Genomic DNA, 13,214 nt, shown 5'->3' on the forward strand with positions numbered 1-13,214 from the left:
GGCGCCTTCCCGACATCCGGACCTGCTGCCGGCCGCTGGACCTTGGTGACTCTGTGCTGCCCAGGCAACACAGGGCCCCATGGCGGCGAGGGACAACGTCTGCCGCTCCCTCCAGCGAGGGAATCGAGCATCTCAGCGCAGTTGTGTCGCACTTGTGATTCACGCCAGCAGATTTGAGCGGTTTTAATCACAGATATGAGGTTGTAACTCTAAATGAACACATGCAAACGGGAATTTGTCAGTTGTGGTTTTGTTTGACAGACTTAACAGCAGAAGATTTTTAAACATAGATGCAGATTTTTTTTATCTCACATTCTATTTTACCATTTCTCACATCAAATCTACAAGCTCGTCCTTTTTAGAACATTATTACCTTCATAAGACAGCTTCCCTAAAGGTATTTTATGAAGCATAACATAATGTAAATACAAAACAGAGCCCTGAGGGACACCACCCATCCCGTTTCTTTGTGATGACATACAGTATTATGCCTGATTCAACTCTAAAAGTTCTGAATGTTAGACATGAAATGAACCAATTCACTTCACGGTTGACCCCAGCAACCAGAAAAGCAAATGAAGACAGCAGCCAACTTTCTTTTGCAAAAGGAGAAAAGACAGGAAGCAGAAGAATTTCGACAACATCAGTAGAAACCACAGCAGTGATACGACCACATCTGTGGTCCGTCTCTTCTGCAGCCGTGCAGGCCTGAAAGAAACTGTAGTTCTTTCAGGACGGTGCCGGTTCTAACCCGCTGAGACGGGATGCTGGATCATTTTCCCTGTTGTTTGCAGACATCTGAGTCTGTTAGTGAGAAAAACTGCCTCTGTGAAGATTTCTGTTAGAGATTTTCCTTTAGAAGCCTCTGCTGGTCTGGTGCCTGAAGAAAAAAGCTTCCATATAGAAATTTCAACGTAAACATTCAAAAACATAGACAACAAGAAATGCAAAATGTTTGAGCAGAAAGGACTTGCAGTTTAGCGGTTTCCTTTTTTTTAATCTTAAAGTGTTACAGTTGTTTGTTATAAATATGTCAAGCCACACGTCTTAAACTTGCGGTTTTCACACGACAGCTGCATAACAGATGTTATCAAAACCAGATGCATTTTGCTCAGACCTTCTCGTCTGCACAGAACTTTTGCCGCCATTTTTTGGTGTCAAACTGATCAGAGTGAACCGGAGCAGAAAAAAGCTCGATAGTTTGACGAATGTCTCCAGTTTAACCAGCAGGGTTCGTGTTTTGGTGCAGGAGAGCGTGGGCCAGCACTTGTTCTTCCTGGTGAGCGCCCTCATGCAGCAGATCGCCAAAGGCCCGGTGGACTGCGTGACGGGCAAAGCTCTGTACACGCTCAGCGAGGACTGGCTGCTGTGGGAGGCTCAGAACTTCAGCTCCTTGGTGAGAAAACACACCTTCAGGCTGCAGAACATGCATGGACGCTTCTCTGTGCCGATGTTTCATTTAGGTCTGCACCACTTCCACGTGTCACAACCAGCCATTAATACTCTCCAGTTCCCTCTTCTGGTTTTCGGTCGGTTACTTGTCGTACCTTGACTGCACATGTATTACTTCCTCTTCTGGTTTTATGGGCTTAAGATAGACACAGTCTTTATTATCTTCATGTGCACAGCCCATTAGATTTATGGTAAATCATCTGATAACCAAAACCAGACAAACTCCAAGCAGCTCAGAGTGCTCAGGCTCTAGAGATTGGATAAGTTGAACAGTCCAGCGGCTGACTCCATCACCAAAAACCTCCACCTGCCTCCAAAAAGACTGGTACAAAAAACTAACAAAGGTCAAAGGTTTTTAAGGAGGGTCTAAGTTAGGAGGGTCTAGTCTGTTATTGAATTCTATGACTTTATGTTCTTTATCATTGATGTTTATTACACAGTTACCGGTATGGAGCCCATTGAGACGACTATGGTTGTAAATATTGGGCTATAGAAACAAAATTGAGTTGAATTGACTTCAACACAGGATCAGGAAATGGAAGGACGAGGGGGTCATGGAGCTGAACTACCAGACTCAGCATGAGATGAGCTCTGATTGGACCGAGGCGAGGCAGAAAAGAGTCAATGAAACGATGAAAAGTTAAAGAGATCCATATAGAACCATGACGAGTGGATCCCAGAGACTCACGAGGAAAATGCTAGATTATACAAATGGATTAAACAGATCTGTAAATTCATTAAAGTCCCTCTCCAACCATCTTCTGATCTGTTTTCAAACCGTTCCGAGTGGTCTTTTATTTAGGATTACGTTGTTTTTAGTTCAAATCAAAAGTCCTGTGTCGTTTTCTAGGACATAGTTTCTGCAGAGCAGCAGGAGTTCATTAGAAATCTACCTGTGAGCTATGGACGGGAACCCCTTTCCTCTACCTGTTGCTGAGAAATCAGAGAGCAGCGTCATTTCTGTCACATAAAAGCTCTTTTTCAAATGTTTTTTTTTTTTTTGTCTGCTGCTGATTTACAACAATTTGAATAAAGAAATACTCTCAAATGCACTTTGGAACATAATTTTCTTCATATATGTGCTCCATCATCAGACCATGTTCAAAACAATTTTCATTGGAGAGGGGACAATAAAAAGATGAGTTTCAGGTGTTTGGGGCTTAGTTTTAGTTCACGTTTTTATTGCATAATGTCTGAGACTTTCAGCTAAAATTCTTTAGGTCCGTTTGGTGTCATGGAGATGATGGGGCATTTCCAGCAACTATCGGACAAAGGTGGGGTACACCTTAAGCCAGGAGCGGGCCACAAAGGGATCTAAAATTTTACAGAAAGGTCTAAACAGGAGCTTGGATTTAGTAATTGACCTCAACAGAGGAAGAAATAACATGTGGATGAAAACCTGCTTTAATTTGTAACCCTTGTGCTATCCTAGGCACTTTACCATTGGGAGTTGGGTCATCTAGACCCACTAGACAGAGCTCTGAACCTTTTTTCTTCAATGATTTGTGATCTTCACTGGTGTCCATGGATTACATGAAATCTTTCCACCTTTATCCACCTTTGTCATGGTAGGGAGAACACATCAATGGAAGGGTGGGGTCATCTAAGATAGCACAAGGGTTAATGAGTATTAACACATACAGTATATTTTAAAGGATAGATTTTTATATATATATTTATCTTTTCTTTGTTTTCTTCCTTTGGTTCTTTTTCTATCCCTCTTTCTTAATTCCTTAAAAAAATAGAAAAGGATATGTATAATTTAGTTCAGTTTAGTGGGCCACAAATGCACCCTGGCCGTAGGCCGTAGACCGTTCTCCACTCCGTTGGCTATTCTCAATCAACATCTGACTTCTCCAAATCCAAATATCTAAAAATGTCATTTTGTAAATTTAATTCAGGGTTTTTTATGTCGAACTTTTTGTGGAGAAATCAAAGGAAAGTAGTTTCAACCAATGAGGAAGTAGAATGAGCAGTTTCAGCAACGTTTCTCTGTGCTCTAGAATGAAACGTTGACGTCATTTCTGGGTCTTGATGAGACGATCTCAGGTAGAAAATCCATAATTAGCGTTTTTCATTTCCTAATCAATAGCTTGATTAGTGAATATCGTATTAAAGAACAGAGATTTTGATAATTGTACTGAAAATCTGAAATGAAACTCCTTCTTTAGAGTTGATGTAGTTTTGCTTTTAACAGCATTTTAATGGTTATTAACTAAATGTTACAGCTTTAAAGTTATTTCCTCAGAAACTTCTCAGAAGTGATTGTAATGGGTTGAATGGGTTCATGAGATCATTCTGACACTCTGCCAGTACGGTGAGGTTCAACATCTACCACAGGAGCTGCTTCCTAAAGACCGCCGCTTTCAGCGCTACTGCCGTCTCTGTGACCCAGTTTGGGAACTTGCAGTCCAGCATTAGTCCAAGGAGGGGGAAAATCTAAATGAGAATAAAATTGGCCCTTGTGCTGTCTATGGGGTCCAGATGACCCCACCCTTACATTGACGTGTTCATGTCACAAATCACAAATAAGCACGTTAACATTGGGTGTTGGGTCATCTAGACCCACTAGACAGTGCTCTGAACCTTTTGTCTTCAATGATTTGTGATCTTCACTGGTGTCCATGGATTACATGAAATCTTTCCACCTTTATCCACCTTTGTCATGGTAGGGAGAACACCTCAATGGAAGGGGGGGGTCATAGGATAGCACACGGGTTAAGTGATTCATTTCTATAGGAAATCATAACAAAAATGATCACAAAATCTAACGCAATTGTGTATGATTTTTGTGAGATGCAAAGTTTTTTCTTTTCACGACCGTTCCGCGTATGTCTAACGGACTTTTCATGCATGAACCACCGATGTGTAGCTGTTGTATCGCGTCTACGGCGCAGTTAACAATTAAAATTACACAACTGACAAACTCATTTTTGGGCCAAATTTAGCTTTTACGTTGGTTAACGTGTTCTTTGGGTGGTTCATTCATACTTCTTATGTGGGTTCATTTGTGATTCATCTGTGAAGTTTCCATGTGAACACCACAACTTTTCTCACTTTTTCCACATAAATTCACGAATGACCAATTCTCAAACCAGAAAAGTTTATCTAACTAACCACTATCTCACGCTCTGTGCTGCATGATCCCATTAAAGAGATGAAGCGTGCCTTAAGCCCTTTCATTATAGTGGTGTCACGCGAGCCATGCGAGCTTAACTGTTCTGTATCACTGCGCTGGCTTCTGTAACCCTTGTGCTATCCTAGGTACTTTAACATTGGGAGTTGGGTCATCTAGACCAGTGTTTTTCAACCAGTGTGCCGCGGCACACTAGTGTGCCGTGGGAGATGGTCAAGTGCGCCGTGGGAAATTGCACTCATTCACTGATCTAAAAACATTTTCCATCTCCAAGAAATCAGCTCTCTGTGTATCCAAACATGCCCTGATAAAACAATGAGTAGTTTGGAATATAAAAGATCTTAAAATTACTTTTTCTTTGTGTTTATTTGATTCTATTAAAGACATTTTGATAAGAATCACGGTACCGCGATTTAGCTGCAGCTATAACTGTGTAAGGAAAAGTCCCGCCCCTTTAACTGTCTCCGCCAATCATTCTTGAAGGCTTAATCACATGTCATCAGTCTGACCAATCAGAAGTGGTTAAAGTCTTCACTTCCTTGTTCTTAATTCTGCTGATAAAGTCGCTCAGTTCTAACAAAAATACCAGCTAAAGCTCGTCTTTAGCTGGTCGTTCATCTCCTAGAAAAAAACAGCTGCAACTTCCTGCTTTTTCTGCCACAATTATCACAAAAATCCACATGAGACTGCGGGGGGGGGGGGGGGGGGGGGTCGATCAATACAGACCATGAATTTCTGCTTTTTTTTTTATTTGGATGCTGGTGTGCCGCAGGATTTATTGTCGGGGTTAAAGTGTGCCGTGGCTCAAAAAAGGTTGAAAAGCACTGATCTAGACACACTAGACAGTGTTCTGAACCTTTTTTCTTCAATGATTTGTGATCTTCACTAATCTAGCCACAGGGGTTGCAAGCCAGTTGCCTCTGTGCCGGTCCCAAGCCCGGATAAATAGAGAGGGTTGCGGCAGGAAGGGCATCCGGCGTAAAAATTGCCAAAATAACCATGCGAATCATCCACAACACTTTAGACATACCGGATCGGTCGAGGCCCGGGTTAACAACGACCGCCACCGATGCTGTTAACCTACAGGGTGTCTGTGGAAATTTGACTACTGTTGGTCGAAGAAAGAGGGGAGGCAGAAGGGTCCGTGGCCAGAGAGAGAAGGGAAAGGCAAGAACATAGGTTTGAGAATAGGGACTCTTAACGTTGGCACAATGACAGGGAAAGGCAGAGAGCTGGCAGACATGATGGAGAGAAGGAAGGTAGATGTACTGTGTGTGCAGGAGACAAGGTGGAAGGGCAGCAAGGCACGTAGTATTGGAGGAGGATACAAACTGTTCTATCATGGTGTTGATAGGAAGAGAAACGGGGTAGGTGTGATTCTGAAGCGGGAGTTTGTAAACAGCGTTCTAGAGGTGAAAAGAGTCTCAGACAGGATGATGAGCCTAAAGTTAGAAATTGAAGGGGTGATGGTGAATGTAGTCAGTGGGTATGCGCCACAGGTTGGCTGTGAGTTAGAAGTGAAGGAGAGATTCTGGAGTGAGTTGGATGAGGTCATAGAGAGTTTCCCCAGAGGAGAGAGAGTTGTTATTGGAGCAGACTTTGATGGGCATGTTGGTGAGGGCAATAGAGGTGATGAGGAGGTGATGGGCAGGTTTGGTGTGAAGGAAAGGAATCTGGAGGGACAGATGGTGGTGGACTTTGTGAAGAGGATGGAAATGGCTGTAGTCAACACTTACTTCAAGAAGAGAGAGGAACATAGAGTGACGTACAGAAGTGGAGGTAGGAGTACTCAGGTGGACTACATCCTATGTAGACGAGGTCATTTGAGAGAGGTTAATGACTGCAAAGTGGTGGTAGGAGAGAGTGTAGCCAGACAGCACCGCATGGTGGTGTGTAAGATGACTCTGGAGGTCAGGAAGAAGAAGAGAGGGAAAACAGAAAAGAAGACCAAGTGGTGGAAGCTACAGAATGAAGAAACTTGTGAGGAATTTAGGCAGAAGTTGAGACAGGTCCTGGGTGGTCAGGATGAGCTTCCAGATGACTGGGAAACTACAGCAGAAATTATCAGGGAAACAGGTAGGAAGGTGCTAGGTGTGTCATCTGGAAAGAGGAAAGACGGTAAAGACACTTGGTGGTGGAATGAGGAAGTACAGGAATGCGTCCAGAGGAAGAGGTTGGCTAAAAGGAAGTGGGATGTAGAAAGGACTGAGGAAGATAGACAGGAGTACAAGGAAGCGCAGCGTAGAGTGAAGAGAGAGGTGGCAAAGGCCAAACAGAAAGCTTACGATGAGCTATATGACAGGTTAGACACAAAGGAAGGAGAAAAGGACTTGTACAGGCTAGCCAGACAGAGAGACAGAGATGGGAAGGACGTGCAACAGATAAGGGTGATTAAGGACAGAGATGGAAAGGTGCTAACAACCCAGGAGAGTGTACAGAAAAGATGGAAGGAGTATTTTGAGGAGCTGATGAACGTGGAAAATGACAGGAAAAGAAGGGAGGAAGATGTGGTTTTTGTGGAGCAGGAAGTAGCAGAGATTGGAAAGGATGAGGTTAGGAAGGCTCTGAAAAGGATGAAGAGCGGAAAGGCCGTTGGTCCTGATGACGTACCTGTGGAGGTATGGAAGTGCCTAGGAGAGACAGCAGTGGAATTTCTAACGAAGTTGTTCAATAGGATTCTAGAGAGTGAGAAGATGCCTGAGGAATGGAGGAGAAGCGTTCTGGTTCAGATCTTTAAGAACAAGGGTGACACGCAGAACTGCAGCAACTATAGAGGAATAAAGTTGATGAGCCACACAATGAAGCTGTGGGAAAGAGTAGTGGAAGCCAGGCTTAGGAAAGAGGTGGAGATTTGTGAGCAGCAGTATGGTTTCATGCCCCGTAAGAGCACCACTGATGCCATTTTTGCTTTGAGAATGTTGATGGAAAAGTACAGAGATGGTCAGAAGGAGCTGCATTGTGTGTTCGTAGATTTAGAGAAGGCGTATGACAGGGTGCCGAGGGAGGAGCTGTGGTACTGTATGAGGTCGTCTGGAGTGGCAGAGAAGTATGTCAGAGTAGTTCAGGACATGTATGAGAGAAGTATGACGGTGGTGAGATGTGCTGTAGGTCAGACAGAGGAGTTCAAGGTGGAGGTGGGACTACACCAAGGATCAGCTTTGAGTCCTTTTTTGTTTGCTATGCTGATGGACAGGCTGACAGACGAGGTAAGACAGGAATCTCCCTGGACAATGATGTTTGCGGATGACATTGTAATCTGCAGTGAGAGTAGAGAGCAGGTGGAGGAACAGCTAGAGAGGTGGAGGTTTGCTCTGGAACGAAGAGGCATGAAGGTCAGTCGTAGTAAGACAGAATACATGTGTCTGAACGAGAGGGATCAAGGTAGAAGCGTTAGGTTACAGGGGGCTGAGGTGAAGAAGGTGCAGGAGTTTAAGTACTTGGGGTCAACAGTTCAGTGTGACGGAGAGTGTGGAAAAGAGGTGAAGAGGCGAGTGCAGGCAGGTTGGAGCGGGTGGAGGAAAGTGTCAGGAGTGTTGTGTGACAGAAGAGTGCCAGCAAGACTCAAAGGAAAGGTGTACAAGACAGTGGTGAGACCAGCTCTGCTCTATGGGTTAGAGACGGTAGCAGTGAGACAGAGACAAGAGGCTGAGATGGAGGTAGCGGAGATGAAGATGTTGAGGTTTTCCTTAGGAGTGACCAGGTTAGACAGGATAAGGAACGAGTACATCAGAGGGACGGCTCATGTTGCCTGTGTTAGCGACAAAGTCAGAGAAGCCAGACTGAGATGGTTTGGACATGTTCAGAGGAGGGATAGTGGATATATTGGTAGAAGGATGTTGGAGATGGAGCTGCCTGGCAGGAGGGCAAGAGGACGGCCAAAGAGGAGATACATGGATGTCTTAACAGAGGACATGAAGTTGGCTAATGTTAGGGTAGAAGATGTCCATGATAGAGTGAGGTGGAAAACGATGATTCGCTGTGGCGACCCCTGATGGGAAAAGCCGAAAGAGAAAGAAGAAGATTTGTGATCTTCACTGGTGTCCATGGATTGCATGAAATCTTTCCACCTTTATCCACCTTTGTCATGGTAGGGGAGAACATGTCAGTGTAAGGGGAGGGGGTCATCTAAGATAGCACAAGGGTTAAAAACAACCTTTAGCTTCATCATCTGGATTAAAACAAGCGGTAAGAGGTGAACTTTCTCTCTGAACGGATGCTTTATGTAACACATCGTGATCATCAGCATATATAAATATCGCTTTGTATCGCAGAATCTCTACTGCAGCCGTGGTGCAGCGCGTTGTCACGGTACATATGGTCCACTTTTTGAAAAAAACGTGATGAAATTCAAATCCAAAGGATTAAAAACTGGTTGAAAATTTATTTCTTTTGTAAGTGACTAAGGTATAAGCGGGTTAGTGGCCTTTGAAGTGTACATTATCAAAATTAAAGCACTTCACAGAAGCAACCGTGGTCCGCTTTACTGTGGTGATGAAGAGTGTTAATGGATACCCAATGCCTTAGTCACATTCGGTCAACCCCCGTATGGGTACTTGTGGTTTCGGGTCCCATGGAGGGTCGCAGACAGAAGTAGTGGATTTTCTGGCAACATGTCTCCCCCCCCCCCCCCCAGTATATCTGTCCTTGCTTCATCAGCATGTTTTACTTGTACCTGTACAGAATGTGTACAGTCATATGATGTTAAAATCATTTACACACCATCTATGGGTTACTTTTCCTATACTTCATTTGAAAAAAAAGAAAGATTCTTCTGCAATACATCTGGTTTAGTCTACAGCAGGATGTCTGAAAGCGTTCTTCATGAAGGGTGTGGGGGGCTTTTCGTAGCAGTGTTGTGTGGCTGAGCTAAAGAAAACAGAAACAACTCATTGGTAACAGAAAAATAAAGCTTCATAGACGGTGAGAGGAGAGCAAAGAATCTGACTAGGAAACAATGAAGAAGTTACTAAAGTTTTTGTGTTTTTTTAAATGCCAATAAAGTTATTTGATTGAATAGTCTACTCCTAAGGTATCTGCTTGGCCCGTAGATTTCATCTATAAGCCAACTTGGTCACTGCTCATGCATCTTCATAAAAATGAAACGTACCATTGTCGTATTTGTAAGGATAATGCAAGTTGCACACACTAACGACGTACAGCTGTACGGTGCCCATAACCCTTGTGCTATCTTAGATGACCCCCCCCTTCCATTGACGTGTTCTCCCTACCATGACAAAGGTGGATAAAGGTGGAAAGATTTCATGTAATCCATGGACACCAGTGAAGATCACAAATCATTGAAGAAAAAAGGTTCAAAGCACTGTCTACTGGGTCTAGATGACCCAACTCCCAATGTTAAAGTGCCTAGGATAGATCAAGGGTTAAGGGAAATTAGCTTAGATATCCACTATATTACCAAAAGTATTCACTCACCTGCCTTGACTCACACATGAATTGAAGTCCCATTCATTCCTAACCCATAGAGTTCAAGATGATATCGGTCCACCTTTAGACAAAAAATACAGTGATGTAGCAGGGACACAGGCGCTTCAATCAGCGGGCCACAACCTCCCCACACTGCATCGACTCGACTAGATCCACGTAGGACTTTGCTGTCCTTCTGCCCGCTATATTATTTTGGGGGTGTGAGGGGTTGGAAGCTAACGGTCTTGTCCATAACTCGGAGGTGATTTTCTGAAGAACTGCTGCCACTCTGCAGAAACTATGTCCTAGAAAACAACACAGGTTGTTTGTATTTCCAAACGTTTGTAAAGATGGATGTGCATGTAAATGGTAAATACGTGTAAAGCGCTTTCTACCTTCCTAGAAGGCCCAAAGCGCTTTACCGTCACAGTCTCATTCACACATTGGTGGCGGCTCCGCTGCCGCGACAAGCAATCTGGGGTTCAGTGTCTTGCCCAAGGACACATGGGCGGGCAAGGCGGGGTTCAAACCTGCAATATTATGATCAGGGGTTGACCACCCTACCACTGCACCACGGCCGCCCTGATATGTTATGCATATAAAAGGAAAGAGTTTAGCTGATCACTGCTACTTCCACAGAGACAGTGTGTGTGTTGTCTAAATGTGTGTCCAAACCAACAAGTAAACAACAATGAATGTCAAATCCATTCACATTTGAGTTTCCTAAAGTTCAGCCCACTGCCCACACCTCTCTGTGTGAACATTCAATTTCAATTTCTATGTATGTGTCAACATTGTAGATCTTGACAAATAAAGTTACTTACTTGACTTGACTAGAACGTTGTAGCACACTGGATGGTCACATGACCTCTGGAGGTGTCCGTGTTTGTGTTTGCAGAAGCTGAAGGTGTTGTTTGCCGTGGGCAGTAGTGGGGAAGTGAGCGAGCCTCTGGACGTGGACGCTCTGACCTGTGACACGGTGGAGCAGCTGAAGGAGAAGATTCTGACCTCCTTCAAAGCCAAGTTTGGTTTTCCCTACAACTGCCCCCTCCAGGATCTCTGTGTGGGTACGTGACGCAGCCCTTCCTCCTTAATTCTGGGGCTAGTCGCTGATGAACCCCGCTCTGTGGGGGCAACTGTCGCAGTGTAGAACTGGGTTCCAATCTGCAGAGAAATGGGGTTCCTTCTAGCTGCTCTCACCTGGATACTGTTCTGCACTGACATTTCTTCCACTGATAACAAGTCCCATACCATCACACTGCCTCCTCTGTGCAATCATCATAGATTTCTACGTTTTTTTATTGTAAAATACAGTTTTGACCAAATAAACACTATGGCTTCTAAGGTTGACCTTTTCTTGAAAATGCTTACCACGAACACAGTCTGTGACATTTTCCCTTAAATGGGGGTTGGGCTTCAGTTTGGTCACAATAAAAAAACAATCTGGATCGCTAGAACACCAGCCTGATGGTTGAGGTTTAAAGATGTTCTAGATCCATTTTAATTCAATAAATTGGATCCATTTAAATTATTCAAAATGAACCAATATTGACTATGATTCATCACAAATTGTTCAAATGAATCGTTAAACCCTTTGCAAAAAAAGGAGACTAATGAAGAAATGAACTATCTTTCCTGAATCGTCCATGAACTTTGAGTAAAAATGTGTGGAAAACAGTTTCTTTTTATTTTCACCAGAATATGAGAAGGAAGGAACCTTCATTCCCCTTCAGGAAGTAGATGCCAGTTCTGAGGTCATTGGGGAGGTGACCATGCTCAACACTCTGACGCATTACAAGGTAAAAAAACCGGAGTTGCTTTAACGCTACTGTTGAAACCCGCGGTTTGCTCTTGTTCCCTAAAACAGAAGATCAGTTAGGCGTTAAAGAAGCCACTGACATCCCACACCCACTCACACACACACACACACACACACACACCACACACACACACACACACAACAGATCCAGTTATCAGAGCTCTGTTTTTGGTTCCGTTTACATTTCCTTTCTCCTAGTCAAATGGGTGGGAATGCTCCTAATTTTCACCCTTTTACCCTTTACCTTTGGTTTGCATATCATCTCAGAGATGAACCACAGATCAAACTGTCTGGTACAATCATGAGTTCCCAATAAAAGCTGGGGGAAGTGGAAAAAACAGCCAAAGAGGAAAATTAATTCCATTAATTAAGAGTTTCCTTTCCAAAGAATGTCAACACTGAAGCTACTGCCAGGTGTTAAAGGGTTAATGCGAAGTTATCTAGCTTGACCTTTGCTAAATAATAATCCCTGCATTGTTATTTTTTATTGTAAGAGAAACTCTGGACACCCTGTTCCTGTAAACTCAGACGTCACACATGTAACCCTTGTGCTATCTTAGATGACCCCCCCCTTACATTGAGGTGTTCTCCCTACCATGACAAAGGTGGATAAAGGTGGAAAGATTTCATGTAATCCATGGACACCAGTGAAGATCACAAATCATTGAAGAAAAAAGGTTCAGAGCACTGTGTAGTGGGTCTAGATGACCCAACTCCCAATGTTAACGTACCTAGGATAGCACAAGGGTTGAACAAGTTTTTCAGCAAACTCCTGGCCACTAAAACCCTTGCTGTACCAAAAGCAACTTAGTGTTGACTCCAGCTAGATGCTGAGTTTTCATCACAAAACTGTTGTTTGTGACAAAGCTCAAACACATCCTGAACACTTCTATCAATAGCTGCGGTTACATGGCAAAGTAATCAGAATAAACGCCTGATCAGAATAAAAATGTGCCGTGTAAACACAGCGTTTGGAATACTCTGCCGCTGTCAGACTCATTCCAATCAATATTTCTGTCCGATGGAGATAGGTGGGTTATGGCGATTGTTGACCCGATCGTGGTGCATGTAAATGGTTCATTCCGGTCGTGGGTCACTACTGCTCTGGCTTTGCGTCATGCATTGACGGTGCGGCGCTCCAGAAAAGCTTTGGAGCTCAAACAGGACCGCTCTGCGTGAGCGAGCTGCAGGTTTGAGGGGGGTTTTAAAGGCGGAAGTGCCGCTTCGGGCAGTCCTGAGAAACCGTGTAAACAATCATTTGTGTTTCCAATAGACAAAATAAAGGCTGATGTTACTCCCACATATATGTTTAGTCAAGATGCACATTACGGCTTTGACAACATGGATTGTAACTGCGTCCACGGCTAAATGTTGTTGTTAGCA

At 43.7% G+C, this 13,214-nt stretch overlaps 1 protein-coding gene across 3 annotated transcripts in view; it reads left to right on the forward strand.

Moving 5' to 3' along the window:
- Positions 1-13,214, forward strand: part of plxnc1 (plexin C1) — a 62,118-nt gene that overhangs the window by 34,704 nt on the left and 14,200 nt on the right. For all 3 annotated transcript variants that reach the window (XM_023952137.2, XM_023952138.2, XM_078941761.1), the window contains exons 21-23: positions 1,250-1,396; positions 10,911-11,079; positions 11,711-11,811. In XM_023952137.2, the coding sequence (XP_023807905.1) occupies positions 1,250-1,396; positions 10,911-11,079; positions 11,711-11,811 (417 nt within the window). The remainder of the gene's footprint in view (positions 1-1,249; positions 1,397-10,910; positions 11,080-11,710; positions 11,812-13,214) is intronic.

The sequence above is a fragment of the Oryzias latipes genome, chromosome 23 (genome assembly GCF_053564925.1).
Source record: "Oryzias latipes strain Hd-rR chromosome 23, Olatipes_Hd-rR_3.1".
Taxonomy (NCBI): Eukaryota; Metazoa; Chordata; class Actinopteri; order Beloniformes; family Adrianichthyidae; genus Oryzias; species Oryzias latipes.